The sequence below is a fragment of the Schistocerca serialis genome, chromosome 5 (assembly GCF_023864345.2).
Source record: "Schistocerca serialis cubense isolate TAMUIC-IGC-003099 chromosome 5, iqSchSeri2.2, whole genome shotgun sequence".
NCBI classification, from domain to species: Eukaryota; Metazoa; Arthropoda; class Insecta; order Orthoptera; family Acrididae; genus Schistocerca; species Schistocerca serialis.
Window position 1 is genome coordinate 144,265,884 of NC_064642.1, and position 16,277 is coordinate 144,282,160.

The 16,277-nt window shown below is 39.3% G+C and overlaps 1 protein-coding gene across 3 annotated transcripts in view; it reads left to right on the forward strand.

The window, feature by feature from the left end:
- LOC126480820 (condensin-2 complex subunit G2-like) overlaps window positions 1-16,277 on the forward strand; it is a 290,712-nt gene that overhangs the window by 195,477 nt on the left and 78,958 nt on the right. For all 3 annotated transcript variants that reach the window (XM_050104156.1, XM_050104158.1, XM_050104157.1), the window contains exons 15-16: window positions 2,080-2,247; window positions 2,341-2,522. In XM_050104156.1, coding sequence (XP_049960113.1) covers window positions 2,080-2,247; window positions 2,341-2,522 — 350 coding nt within the window. The remainder of the gene's footprint in view (window positions 1-2,079; window positions 2,248-2,340; window positions 2,523-16,277) is intronic.

The following is a 16,277-nucleotide window of genomic DNA, read 5'->3' on the forward strand; positions in this document are numbered from 1 at the left end:
TTTCTGACAGTATTGCAAGTAACATGCTTTATATAGAATTTATTGTGGCTACAGTCATTTACCCCCTATGAACTAATCAATGAGTCTCTGTTTCACTTTGTGGTTCAGTTGTCTTTGTGGGTGATGTGATGTATTGGTTCATTTCTTTGGCTGGAACCATGGGATCATTTGCAGCTTTTATGTTGCCTATGCCAAGACCATGCACATTTTTCCATAAGATAGCTAGTCTATTTCTGTTGTCAGAGTTTTGCATTTCTCACGTCTTGGCTGACTGTTCTGCTTCTACTTGTGAGTAGCATGATTTTTTTTGTGTTGGCTGAGTTTGTATGCCAGGTATCTCTGAGGTTCAGGAGTTGTTTTAGTTCTTAAGTTAGCCAAGGTGCAGCGTTCCTTCTTACTTTTCCAATCTTTAGTAATCTAAATAAGATTTCCAAAACTAAACCTCTAATGCATATGAAATGTAAAGTCTGCAGTCACTGTGTATTGCCAGGTTTGAATAAATGACAGTGAGACATGAACTTATAATCGAAGACTATTCATAAAAAGAGGGTTCCTAGGAAGGTGGCGGAGAGATCATGACAGCAGATACTAGGAGGGGGGGGGGGGGGGGGGGGACAGGGAACAGGGCTTTGTAGGAGATGTAATTACAGCTGTAATTAAAGAGAAGTGCAGGTGGGTGGGACAGGGTTTAATATTTTTTTGTGGGATCTAAAATTTTAAAAAAACCTCTCTCACACCGGCCTGATTTAGCTTCACCGATCAGGATAGCAAAAACATGCGTATATTAAGGAAATTTTCATTCACAAAGCAGGCCTATCACATCCACACAGTTCAAAACTGTTCTATCCTGATTAAATTGAGCTTAACTTAAATTCCATAAGGCAGTGAAGCAATTTCGAAGTCTCGGTGCGACGAAAATTGTCAGTCAATCTCCTGAAAACATTTGTAATAATTATTAACTTTCGGTGATCACATGGGGAAGACCGGAGATCTGCCAGTAAGACCGTGTTAGCCTATTTTTTGGAAGTAATAAACTGGATATCTTGAGCATACAAAACGGCAGGTTCGTCCAGTGTAAATCAGACGTTCCCCACTGATCCCATGCAACACAGCGTAGTAAGCAGACACTGTCAATAATAATCAGTTAAATAATACCTGAACACACTTACTTTAGTTTAGTTCATGTATTAAATTCCTTCTCATACAGAATCTCATCAAGATGGCGACTCGCTCAACAATACATACATATACATCCTCCTCCTTTCACGGCTAATCGGCAAGATCTCCTTCATTCTTTTCATAAGAGAAAACATGGATAGCAGAGAAGCTATTGCTTGAAGTAAATGGATGCTCCAAGGAATAATAGGGCTTGAAACTACTTTGCATTGATAATCATCGTATATTAAAGTTTGGGAATCGGTAAGATAAGAAGAGATATTTCGAGATATGTACTGGGTTATATAATTTATAAAATTTCTGAAAATATCGCGGAGAGACCGCTGCAAGAGACATTGCAAGGGCCTTAGGCAAATGGATGGAAGATGGGCCAAGAAGTTCAGCAAATAGATGGGAGGTGGTCCAAGGAAGTTCTTGTATGGACTCCAAAAGATAAGAAAAGACCAAGATGACAGTTTAATGGTAGGTGAGTAAATTCTTTATAAATTGTGCTGGAGCGATGTGGATCTGCATAAGTGAATAACAAAATGAATGGAAAATTCTGTATCCAGCAGTGGATGTCAAATGGCTGATAATGACCGTATTAATAGTTGTCCACCTGGTGTAATAAACATGAAAATTCACCTAAACTTCTTGTCTTTGGAAACCACCATCATCGTAAGAGCTCTGTTGTATCCACTCAGTGTCTGGCTGCCAACAGTGACTATTAGATCAGGGGAACTAGTATGCTACAATTTCAGATAGAATTTTAATTTTGGGGATTAAAGGAAGGGAAAGAAAACAAAAGTATAGTTTGTTGCACGTAAACTTTTGTTCATTGATTCTTTATTGATTTTTGTATTGTTAAATTGAGCATTTGTCAAAAGTTGTACATAACTGATAAGTGTTCCTTTTACCTTTCAGAAAGCAGAACGAAGAAAAGTAAAAATTAAGGATGCCCGTGAACCAAATCCACTTCTGGGCTTTCGTGTATTAAATGCAATATTTTGTTACCCTCCAAACAATGCTAAAATTTTGGCAAAACATTATAACCTCATTGTGGAGATCTGGAACTATTTAGAAAGAGTGAAGGTGAGATACGTAGTTACAATGGGTTTTTTTTTCAGATTTAATCAGTTGAAGTATTCTATGATGCTGAATATCTTTTTATTATTTTATTTTCAGAAACTAATAGAAACACGCATGGAACATAGTTCTGCATTTGACAGTTGTCTGCTGTCAGATGAATTCATAATAGAATGCTTCTCACGTTATTTGAAGCTAATTCCATATCTAAAAATTGGTTCAGAAGGGCACAAATTTGATTCTGAGTCTGCTTTTACTACTATACTGGATTGGTCAGAAAAGTAAGAAATTTTTCCTTTTTTTTTGGTTGTAAGCATTTCCAGCAAAATACTAAAAGCTTGTTCTCAACAGATAAGTAAGATTCTCGGCCACCTGTGTAATAGCTCTCTGGAACAGGGCATTTTCCCTGATAGACTGAAATATGCTATTGTTATACCTTTGCATAAAAAGGGGGATAGATCTGATGTCAACAATTACCGTCCAATCTCCCTTCTAACAGCTTTATCCAAAATTTTTGAGAAAGTAATGTATTCAAGAGTAGCTTCACATATCTGTAAAAATGAAGTACTAACAAAATGTCAGTTTGGTTTCCAGAAAGGTTTTTCAACAGAAAATGCCATATATGCTTTCACCAGTCAAATTTTGAATGATCTGAATAACCGAACACCACCCATTGGGATTTTTTGTGATCTCTCAAAGGCTTTTGATTGTGTAAATCATGAAATTCTGCTAGACAAGCTCAAGTATTGTGGCATGAGTGGGACAGTGCACAAATGGTTTAATTCGTACCTAACTGGAAGAGTGCAGAAAGTTGAAATAAGTAGTTCTCGTAACATGCAAAGATCAGCACATTCCTCAAACTGGGGAACTATCAAGAATGGGGTTCCACAAGGGTCAGTCTTGGGTCCTCTGTTGTTCTTATTATATATTAATGACTTGCCATTCTATATTCATGAAGAGGCAAAGTTAGTTCTCTTCGCTGATGATACAAGTATAGTAATCACACCTGAGAAACAAGAATTAACTGATGAAATTGTCAATACTGTCTTTCAGAAAATTACTAAGTGGTTCCTTGTAAACGGACTCTCTCTGAATTTTGATAAGACACAGTACATACAGTTCCGTACAGTGAATGGTATGACGCCATTAATAAATATAGACCTTAATCAGAAGCATATAGCTAAGGTAGAATATTCCAAATTTTTAGGTCTGTCCATTGATGAGAGATGAAATTGGAAGAAACACATTGATGATCTGCTGAAACGTTTGATTTCAGCTACTTATGCAATAAGGGTCATTGCAAATTTTGGTGATAAACATCTTAGTAAATTAGCTTACTACGCCTATTTTCACTCATTGCTTGCATATGGCATCATATTTTGGGGTAATTCATCACTGAGGAATAAAGTATTTATTGCACAAAAGCGTGTAATCAGAATAATAGCTGGAGTCCACCCAAGATCATCCTGCAGACATTTATTTAAGGATCTAGGGATATTCACAGTAGCTTCTCAGTATATATACTCTCTTATGAAATTTGTTATTAACAACCAAACCCAATTCAAAAGTAATAGCAGTGTGCATAACTACAATACTAGGAGAAAGGACGATCTTCACTATTCAAGATTAAATCTAACTTTGGCACAGAAAGGGGTGAATTATACTGGCACTAAAGTCTTTGGTCACTTACCAAATAGTATCAAAAGTCTGACAGATAACCAACAAGTATTTAAGAAGAAATTAAAAGAATTTCTGAATGACAACTCCTTCTACTCCATAGAGGAATTTTTAGATATAAATTAAGAAAAAAAATAAATAAAATAAAAAATAAAGAAAAACAAAAAAACACAAAAAAATAAAGTTGTTATATTAACTTAAGTATGTTGTTAAATTATCCTAATTATGTCATGGAAAATTCGACTCGTTCCACATCATTACGAAATATCGTATTCATGATCCATGGAACTAGTATTAATCTAATCTAATCTAATCTAATCAGATTTTAAATTCCTTTTCAACTACTTTTGTTTTACAGTTCTCAATGTTTGATGCTTTTAGTAGAACCCTGATTCTGTCTTTCCTCTATTAGTTTTAATTAATGCAGGTCGTTTCAGACAAAAACTTTATGCATAAGCTGTCAAGAATTGCATTGGATTGTGTTGCTGAATGTAATCCAAAACAGAGACAAAAACTTGATGCTTAGGCTCTCAAGAATTTCATTGGCTTATGTCACTGAAATGTATCTAGCAGAAAGCAGAAAGAACTTGTCACCACTTTACACCCTGCCTGGCTTAGATAGTAGGAAGTTAATAAAGCAAGAAAAGATAGATTATCACTTACTGTAAAGAAGACACATTAAGTTGCAGACAGGCACAGTTAACAAGACACACACACAAAGCTTTTGGCCACAGCCTTCATCAGCAAAAGTGAAACAGATAACCTTCACCATTATACGCACAAGCAAGCACACCTCACACACATGTGACTACCAACTCTGGCAGCTCGGGCCAGAACGTTTCCTGTTTCTCATTTGCTGATGAAGGCTGTGGTCAAAAGCTCTGTGTAAATATCTTTTAATACTGCCTGTCTGCAACTTAATGTGTCCTTCTTTATGGTATGTAACAATCTGTCTTTTCCTACATTGTTGATATTCCTGTGCAGTAGAAGTTCAATATTGTTCAGCACTAGTGGCTGATGAAACATGGCTGGTAATGAATTAAATTCATATAGTGAATGGCTGCCCTGAAATAGAATCCAAACCACAGCAAGGTTGTTGTAAGTGTACAAGATCAGTCCAGAGTGAATACTGAAAAGAGAAAACCGTATAAAAACAATAGTGAAACACTCTCTAATGGTGCTGTCTGAAGACTTTAAGAGATAACAGGCAAGTAAGTGTACATGACCACATATTTAAGTGCAGAACTACCAGAGAGCACGCACATTGTACCCTCTGCTTGTGTCTTCAATGGAGCAGTGAGGAAATGTCATTACTTGCTAAATGTGGTATCTTGTATACTGTGGCTAAGTGGGGAATTGAGAATCACCATCTTATGTTAAGACCTGCCCCAGGCATGTCCCTGGCCTGCTGAAGAAGTGGGGGAGAGGTGCTGAGGCTTCGCTAAAGATTCTGCGGTATTATGTTCCGTAATATTCTTGTTCTGGGACAAGTGCCATGGGTATTCACACTAGGCTAGTTGTTTGCGCCAAATTGTGGTGTGGTGCTTCGGCCTGCCCCGAAGAGAATGGGTGGCGAAGGGACTTGGGGGGGGGGGGGGGGTATGCATTCACTGCTGCATGGATTGGTTTCTGCTTCCTAAGTTTGATTCATAAGGTGGGTCACATGTGTCAGTGGTGGGGAGGTTTCTGAATCTACATTTATAAATATATAGGAGTGGCCAGAAAAGTAAGAAACATTTTTCCCTCGTTTTATTGGTAAGATTTCATACGATTTTAAATTTCCTTTCACCAGATTTTGTTTTACACTTCCCAGTGTGTAACGTTTTTAATAGAACTTTCATTCTGTTTTCCTTTGTTAATTCTGTAAGATATTGTTTGTCTCTGGTATTCTGTTTTAGATAGTTGGAAACCTTTTTTAGATAATCAGATTTACAATTTACAGAAGATACCCAACCGTGAAGAATACTGGGATACAAATCTATATGTCCCGGGGGAATAAAAATGCAGAGAGAGGCCAGATAGTTTTTTTAGTTCATTACATATCATCCTGATTCCTTTTTAGCACCACAGGTTTTTGATTGCTAACAATAAAATCTAAAGTAAATCCATTGAAATATTCCTGAAGTACACTTTCAGGATCATCATTTATACAGTTCCTTTGTTTCGTATTGCGATCAGTTCTGCCATGGTTTCCATCTTTTCTTCTTCTTCTGCATGCTACTTAAGTTGATCAGCAGTCCTTCACAAATTTTTCCTAAGGACCACAATTCTGAGAGATAACTTCATTCCAAATGCTTACATCACATTGTGCGTGACTGACATCCGGTTTACACAAAGTGTTTATTGTTTGGATCTCATTTATTTTCTGAAACAAAATTAAAAAATCCACCACTGGCCAAGAAAATAAGAATTCTGTCTTCCAAAAATTTGTGGAAATCCTGTAACTGTTTTAATAATTAATGTAGGTTTCTGATATGAATAACCTGAGTTTGCCCCTAGGAATTCAGCCATGATGAAAAGGTAAACACCAAATTATTGAACTTTTCTTGTGTGGGTATCCCACACCATCCTTCAAATTCCTTTGAAACTAAGCATTTAATTGAAAAAGCCAAGGCGATCAAGAATGTAGACCATTAAATTCTGGCATTGACTGAGTACTGTAACTACTATATAAGCTACATCAGTCAATAGTCAACTTTTCAGAAAACACTGTAATCACTTAAACACGAGCAACAAGCATCATCTGAGAATTGGTCAGTTGGAAATAAAATCTTACAGGAGAAAAATTTTAGATTGTCAAATTTTGTTTTCAAAAAGTGACAAAAAAAACATAATTGGTAGGTAAATATCACCATTGTTCAGTTGATGAGAAGGAAATACATAGCTGGGCACTGCACCAGTTCTGTAAATAACTTTTTTTTCTGCTTTTCACTCTGTGATTTCTTCCAGTATTTGCCTTTTCTTGTTGCTGTTACATAATCCCTATCCTACAGGTTTTGAAAACTATGAATTAGAAAAATAATATGAAAAGGACAAGACATTTGTCTACAAGGGTATTAATGAGAAGAAATGTGTTAGGTTTCTGCTTGAAGAAGGAGCCACTGGCTCCGAAAGCTTGCCAATTACAACCATCTTTTATGTGTGTGTTCTGCCGCCGCTTTGTGGGTAGATGGTTTATCTATCCAATTAAACAATTTTGTCAATAATTGATTGTTTTCATTGAAAATAGAAGTGGGTAGATGAAATATTTATTCACCAAGCGGGGCAGGAGAAAACACATGTACAAGTTAAAGAAATGTGCAAGCTTTCAGAACAAGTGTCTCCTTGTTTTGGCAGAAAGGTTTTAGGGAAAGGAAGGGGTGGGGATGAAGCAAAAGGACTGGCAAGGCTTGGGAAATAGGAAGAACTATGGAGAAATCATCCAGAACCCCTGGTGAGGAGAGATTTACCGGACAGGATGAGAAGGAACGAGTGATTGTTGAGTACTGCACTGTACAAGGTTTGAAAACATGGGAGTTTAAAGGTGGAAGATAGGGTACTAAGTAACACAGAGATTACTGACCAAACATCATGTATGAGTTAATAAGAGCAGAAAGCAAAGTGCATTATGCATGGTAGGCATGTGAAGTGGAACATGGCAAATAATAGAGAGGTCAAAAAATAGAAGATAGGAAACTAAAAGGGAGTGAATTAAGGAATAGTTACTGAAAGGAGGGGTTGAGACTGAAGAAATTAACTTAAATTATGGGTAGCTGGATGGCAAGAACCAAGGACATGTTGTAATGTCAGTTCCCACAATGAAAGCTCCGAGAAATTGGTGTTGGGGGAGAATCCAGATGGCACTTGTGGTAAAACAGGCACCGAGGTCACCTCTATCATGTTGTAGAGCATGCTGTGCAGTAGGACATTGTGCATTCCCAGTTTACAACCTCGGTCGTGCCAATTTATTTATGGTAGTTGTGACTTCAATGCCTGTTTTACCACACGTGCCACCTGTGTCCTCCCTCCTGACACCAGTATGTCAGAGCTATGCTGGTGGGACCTGAATTTACAACATGTCCTTGGTTCTCACCACCCAGTTATCCTTAATTTATTTTAATTTCATCGATTTCAACCTTTCCTTTCAGTAACTATTCCTGTATTCATTCCCTGTAGTTTCTGTATCTTCTGTTTTCTGACCTGTTATTATTTACCACTCCTCACTTCACATGTCTACCACTTATAATGCACTACTATTGCTTATTCGTGCATGATGTCTGGTCAGTAATCTCTGTTTTGATTATTACCCTATCTTCCCCCAATTATCAGTCTTTCCTTCTCATCCCATCCAGTAAATCTCCCCTAACCAAGTATTCTGGATGACTTCTCCATCGCTCTCCCCATTTCCTAAGCCTCGCCAGTCTTTTTTCTTTATCCCTTTCTCCCCTTTCAACCCTTTTGCCAGAAGAAGGAGCCACTGGCTCCAAAAACTTGCACAAAACTTTTAAATGGTTTTCTCTTGCCACCGCTTGGTGAGTAGATTTTTTTATCTATCAAATTTTATTAGGTTACTATTGTTTTATTGGGAATAAAGAAACTTAACTCAGTTAACAATAAATTGAATTACATATGATTACATGTATGTAAAGTAGTGTTTAAGTAATACAATTAAATGAAATATGAGGGTCGCTCCAAAAGAAATGCACACTATTTTTGTAAAAATACAGTTTTCATTCTGCATGTGTGAAAGTTTTACAGTGTGTAGATACATCCTTCCTGCTTGTTTTCAAACTTAGTTCAACCTGTTCCCTTGAGTGGTGCTGTCACAGCATGTCTTCAAGATGGCTGCTACACTTGACGTTCGTCAGAAGCAATGTGCTGTCATAGAATTCCTGTGCTGTGAAAACGAGACTGTGGGAAACATCCACAAGAGGTTGGAAAAGTTGTATGGAGATGCTGCTGTCGATCGCAGTACAATTAGTTGGTGGGCAAGCAGGTTATGTGATGAAAGCGAGCACAGCAATATTGATGATTGTCCTCGCAGCAGCAGGCCTCGTACGGCACACACTCCAGACAATGTGCAGAGAGTTAACGAATTGGTGACTGCTGACAGACGCATCACAGTGAACGAATTGTCAAGCTACGTGGGGATAGGGGAAGGAAGTGTTTGCAGAATACTGGAAGTGTTGGCGTTAAAAAAGGTTTGTGACAGGTGGGTTCTTAGGATGTTGATGCATGGCCGCATGTCCGTCAAAAAACCAAGGAAACGATCAAAAAACTCGGATGGACAACACTGAAACACCCGCCTTACAGTCCTGACGTGGCTCCATGTGACTATCATCTCATTGCGAAACTGAAAGACTCTCTTCGTAGAACAAGGTTTGAAGATGATGACTCCCTTGTGCACGCTGCCAAACTGGCTCCAACAGGTTGGTCCAGAATTTTATACAGGTGCTGGTTCCAAGATGAGTAAGGCAGTTGAGAGGGATGGAAATTATGTGGAGAAATGAAAATATTGTTCCTAAAGGATGTATCTACACACTGTAAAACTTTCAAACATGTAGTATAAAAGATGGATTAAAGAAAATAATGTGCATTTCTTTTGGATTGACCCTCATATCTTCAATTAGAGTACAAGATTAATGTTAAGCCATGTACAATCTTTTTCTTAATTTTTTATTTTTGGTAAATTGTTTTTTATCTCCAATGCTTCGAGGTGTTTCAGTTTCCCTTTGTCAAAAAATAATGAAGTCATGTCACAGCCATTGAAGTCATGTAGGAACAGAATGTTGTCTTTTGATACTTGAGACAGCTTGAAATTTAGGAGGCTGTTGACTATGTTGCTATGTCGGCCTTTGCCTGATTTCAATAAAAAAAAAAAAAAAAAATTGTTGCGAGAACAATGGGTCTGAAACAGTCAGAATCACAGGAGATTCACAGCCAGAGTGCTGAGCAGTATCAGCAGCAGTAGCTACAATTACAGTATCCAGCATCCTCACCATCTTGTGTAATATTGAAGTGCTCACCTTCAAATTGCACAGTCAGTAAAGAAATGTCTTCTTATTTTGTTTTTCAACAGAAACAAAACTTTTTCAATCGTTAATGATGATGTTTCATTAAATGTGACAGTTGGTGTAGTTCTTTTGGTGAGTCTATGCAGCCGCTCAGCTGATTCCGTGCTCTTGTCACGTAACACATCAGGGTATCCATCAAAGACAGTCGTGACCTTTCAACTGTACAAGCACTTAATATAATCTGCATATTTTGTAATTAAGGAAGAAATTAGTTCTTTTGCCTCCCATGCCACTCTGTGCGACAGAAATACTCCATCTACAATGAATTCTGCTATTTTGAAGTCAGCTGGGCGTTGAAAGACATCAAAAAACTTGTAAAACATAGCTTCTTGTGTTTTCTGCATAATTATCTTGTCAAATATGGATAGAGTGCTAATAGTGCTGAAGCTCTTCATTGGACTTTGTGTGGAAAGCGATTCTCTGAAAAATCATTTCGGGGTTGATAGGAATGACCTTGTTGTACAGTGTGATTTTATATGATGTACACTTTAGAGGTACGACTCAACTTCTTCGAAATTTCAAACAGTAAAAGCTGCTGCTAGTAATCGTTGAAATGCATAAATTGTGAAGTTCATCAGATTTGTGGCAGTTGATCTTTTCATCACTACTGTCCCAGTGCTGATGGACATAACATGCTCATAAATAGGAAAAGGACCATGTGTGTGTGTGTGTGTGTGTGTGGGGGGGGGGGGGGGGGGGGGGGGGACAGTAGTATAAAATCTTTTGAGGTCTCCTTCATCTCTTTGTATTCTTGCTTTTCTAGCTCCACGTGTTGTTCAGTAGCTGCAAATGAAACACCACAGAATTGCCCAACTTGATCATTGGTATCAATTGCAGTAAGGCTTGTTCATTTGTAATGTCAGACCAAAAAATTTCTGGCGTACGGATTGTAAACCATCCCTAACAACAAAAGGCTCATATTCTTGTAGAGTAAATTTGGTTTTCAGTTCATTGATCTCTTTTGAGTATAAGTGATATGCTTTTGTATAAAGATGGCCCTGGCATAAAAATAGGGAGGCATATCCTTAATATATTGCGTATGCAATTGCCAATCTGCACTCCTCTCAGCTCCCACAAATTTCTTAACAGTGGCTACAATTTTGAAGTACTGAACCCACAGTCATGCTGTACCTTCAACATTAGCAACTTCTTCAGATTTTTGGGAAATCTTCCACCCATTGGTGTAAACGACGACACATCTACATCTAGACTGAGACTTCCTGACAGATTAAAACTGTGTGCCGGACTGAGGCTCAAACTCGGGACCTTTGCCTTTCGCGGGCAAGTGCTCTACCAACTGAGCTACCCAAGCACGACTCACGCACCGTACTTACAGCTTTACTTCTGTCAGTACCTTGTCTCCTACCATCCAAATTTTACAGAAGCTCTCCTGCGAAACTGCGCAGGAGAGCTTCTGTAAAGTTTGGATGGTAGGAGACGAGGTACTGGCTGAAGTAAAGCTGTGAGGACGGGGCGTGAGTTGTGCTTGGGTAGCTCAGTTGGCAGAGCATTTGCCCGCAAAAGGCAAAGGTCCTGAGTTCGAGTCTCGGTCCAGCACACGGTTTTAATCTGTCAAGAAGTTTCATATCAGCGCACACTCCACTGCAGAGTGAAAATCTCATTCTGGAAACATCCCCCCAGGCTGTGGCTAAGCCATGTCTCCGCAGTATCCTTTCTTTCAGGAGTGCTAGTTCTGCAAGGTTTCGCAGGAGAACTTCTGTAAAGTTTGGAAGGTAGGTGACGAGGTACTGGCAGAAGTAAAGCTGTGAGGACGGGGCGCGAGTCGTGCTTGGGTAGCTCAGTTGGTAGAGCACTTGCCTGTGAAAGGCAAAGGTCCCGAGTTCGAGTATCAGTCCGGCACACAGTCTTAATCTGTCAGGAAGTTTCATTTCAGCGCACACTCCGCTGCAGAATGAAAATCTCATTCTGGATACATATAGACTGTTAGTGTCTCAGTCATTGAAGATAATTTTTAGTGCCAATTGCTCTTCCTACATTAGAGTGATCTACAAAATAATGTGGGTCAAACTCAGGTGTGCTGAAACGTGATCCTGCAAAGCTCTTTAAGTGAGAACCTTCAAGGCGGACAATGATAGATCCCGTCTTACTGTTAGGTTTGTAGGAAGCAACAGTATCTCGAGCCTTTACATAAAGTGGGTCATCAAATGAGATAAAGCAGCTTCTAATCTTAAGTGACTTAAATTTTTGTTTTGTGGCCGAAAGTGCAGAAGGTACTGTATCATGATGAGGGACATGAATACACAAATGGCAGACACAGTGTATGTGAGGTCGAGTAATCTCCATGCGAGTGTACTGCTTCCATAAATCCCTTCCAACTTGGGATTCTGTGCCTCAGTAACAGCAACAGTACAGTTCACCAAACCAACTTGTTTACCATCTGCTCTTATCCCCCCTGCTCTCCCCTGCCCCTTCTCTATAAACACTTTCTGCTTCACTATGATGACATCTACTCCATCCACAACACTTTCGCCATGCATGAAAGACTTGCACATTGCACTGGCTTTCACTGATGAATGTAACTAAACAATGAAAAGAATTGAAAATTAAAATGCCTCCGGCAGCCACTTTTGTATTTAACTTATTTATGCAGCCAGTTTCTGTGTTCCTTCATACAATCTTCAGACTTTTAATTTTCAATTCATATTGAACAGCCAAAGGCCTTGTAACAAGGAGCAGGTATCAACAGTATTTTCTCCAGCAAGAACAGCTAAAGGATATGTTTCGAACAATAGTGGAAAAGCGTAATGCAGAGAATGAGTGAACTGATAATTAAACAAACAAGATCGAACATAGGAAGAACCTATTCAACTGAAAGTAAAAAATTGGTAATGGTCTTTTAAGTGTGTGATAAACATATCATTGAATAATGGTGCTATTTACTTACAAGCTAGGTTTTTTGTCACTTCTTTTTTCAAAAAAAACAGTTAATTGCTCTAAACTTCTCTCCTATAAAATGTTGTGTCAAAGTGGTCAATTCTCAGATGCCGTATGTTTTATAGTGATGAAATGAATCTTGTTCCAAAAATATGAAAATTGCAGTTTTCTAACAAAGCTTTTATATAGGGGTATTTAATGAAATAGCAAAGTTTTGTAACTCAATCCCTGCAAAATTTAATTGTCCAAAATGTTTGTAACATTCAGTTTTTTGGTTAAACACTTAGTTTCAGAGAAATTGGAGCAGAAGGGGGACAGAAAAAATTCGAAATCTTGGTGGCTTTTTTCATCATAACTGAAGCTACACTAAGAAATCAGGGCGAACTCCAGGGGACCATCATAAATCATGATGTTGAAATCTTGATTGACACCACTAAAGTCACAAATGGTTGTCCTTTGGGGTCAATGAAGTGTTCTCTAGAGGGTGTCTGGCTCAAAGCTGTCCTAGAATTAACGTATTTGTAACAGTTTGTTGTGTCACTGTGGTGCCAACTGCATCTCAAATTGCTGCTACAGATACACTATGGCGCTCCAGAGCCATATGCCAAAGACGATAGTCTTTCCTCCTGGCAGTGCCATGTGGCTGTCCAGAACCCGGTCTTTTGTGACCATACATTCTCGTGAACACTGCTGCCATCAGTCATGTACAGTGGCTACTTTACTGCCAAGTCTTTCTGCATCCAACTCCTTGTGGCCCTATTACATGACCATGTTCAAACTCAGTGAGATGTGATAATGGTGTGTTGTTGCCTTAAAGGTATTCTCGACTGAGATCAACTCAACATGTCCAGTCTCGGAGGTAACTAACACTCGCAACTGTTACAGCATGTATTTAAAGCAAACCTGATTTGCGTCCTCATAGTGACCTTACTAATGCCATTCTCATGTGACTGTGCAGAATTTTAATAGAAATCATCATTCAGCTGTAGAAACATGCCTGCCAACTTTCGTTTATGTCACGCAACTCCTTCTTGGTGTTGCAGTTTATTTTTCCGTTATGCAGCCTTTTTTTTTGGGCGGGGGGGGGGGGGGGGGGGGGGGGGGGGGGGAGGGAGAGAGAGAGAGAGAGTACTGAGTATGTGTGTGTGTCCAATCCCACTTGAGATATATACATCTCTGCTGCCTTTTGCCTTAAATTTTTTCTACATTACTTCTTTGGAAGTGTAATTGTCATTATTGGCACCATGCAGAGCTCCATCGACTGATGACCATTTACCCCACTGTGTGTTTTGTAGTGTAGTAGTTGAGGTTAAGTGCCATGTAAACCCACACTAGAAGGAGGTAGTAGCCACCTGTCTCCAGTTCACTACCAGGGTAACAATGTGTAATATTTACGTCTCACTTCCCCTTATGGACAAATATTTTGCAAAGAGGTAGTATCAAGCCTTGTGGAACAATTACTCGCACCTTTTATGTTATTGGTGGGATTCAGTCCTCACTATTGCTTGTAAGGCAGCACCTCTAACAACAGTGGCCAACTATTAGAAATAATACTGTCTTAATTTGAACTCTACTTGCTAAGCACAGGAGTTTCAATGCTGCCCTTATTACTTACTCAGCAGTAGATCCCACAATGCGCAACACAAGCCTTTCCCATGCAATTACCAGACTGGAGAAATAACAAATTTGTACCAGCTCCTGTCTGAGACCAGCCAGCTGGCAAGCCTATCATCCCAAGTGCAGCTTAACATCAACCAGGAGGAAATAATTGGTGAGATGTTACTACTACTATCATGTACTGTGCAGATATAGCAATCCCAGAGAGGAAACCGATACCATGGTGGTATGAAGGAATAACAGAGGCCAGTAGAGAACATGGAAGAGCACTTAAATACCATAAATGCCACCCGTCATTGAACAACTTAAGTATATTAGAATAACTCCAGAAAAAGCAAAGTTCTTAATGAACAAAGGAGCATTGGGAGCAGTATGTCTATTGTGTGAGGATAAACACTGTACCCACTGAAGTATGTGCGTAACTTCAACACAGTTTGTGGTAATCATGTGTCAACTGAAATCTGGCATTGCTGCCAATGGAGACATTCTGACCCACAGAATATTGTGGAATATCTAGAAGTACACTGTGCAGAAATGTCTGCATCTAGATATACCTGTCCTACCTTTACAAATTGCCAATGCCTGGCAATTCATCCTTCTTGTCGCAACACCTAGAAACTTATAATGTGTCTTTTTAACAAGCACTTTTACTGTGTTGGAATTTCCTCCCTGTGCCTGAAAAAGTACAAGGTGAAATGCTACACCATCTTATCTGTAGCAGTAACAAGAATATACTAAATGTTTTAAATCTAATATGGCACAAAGGAAAATTTTCTTCTGAGTAGTAGAAGAGCATCATAGTACTTATCTCGAAATCAGGAAAAAATGCACAATCTGTACTACTATATAAAGACAAGTTGTTGTTTACAATTGTTTCCAAAAATCTCGAAAAATTCTTGACTGATTAACTTCACATTTTTACACAATACTCTAATAAATATTCGGACAATCGTAGGCTACATTTTTAAAAATACTTAATAGTCAGTATGTCCCTGGAGGGAGTTGGCACCATATCTGCACACGCACACACACACGTCAACTAATTCCCGTATATCCTGGGGGGGGGGGGGGGGGGGATGAACTCTGACACAACGTTCAATCAAATCCCAGATGTGTTTGATTGGGTCCAGATCTGTCAAGTTGGGGGCCTGGCATATCAATTGGAACTCACCACTGTGTTCCTCAAACCACTCCATCACACACCTGGCCTCTCGAAATGGTGCACCATCTTGTAGAAAAATGCCACCGTCATCAGGAAACATAATTGTCATAAATGGGTGTACACGGTCTGCAACCAGTGTATGATACTCTGTGGCCATCATGGTGCCTAGCATGAGCTCCACTGGACCCACGGATGCCCACGTGAATGTTCCCTAGAGCATAATAGAGCTGTTGCCAGCTTGTCTCTGTCCCGTAGTACAGGTGTCAAGGAGCCGATCCCCTGGAAGACGAGGGATTCACTCTCTCCCATCGGCATGATGAAGGAGGTATCGGGATTCATCAGACCATGCAATGCTCTGCCAGTATGTCAACGTCCAGTGCCAATGCTCACATGTCCATTTCAGTTGTAGTTGCTGATGTCATGATGTTAACATTGGCATGTGCATTGGTCATTGGCTGTGGAGGCCCATCATTAAGTAGTGTTTGTTGCTGCTTGTTCAGACACAGTAGCACACTGCCCAGCATTTAAGTCTGATGTTAGTTCCGCCATAGTTTGCTGCCTGTCCTGTTTTACTAGTCTGCCCAGCCTACAGCGTCCGACATCTGTAATGAGGAGTGGCTGCTCAACCCCAC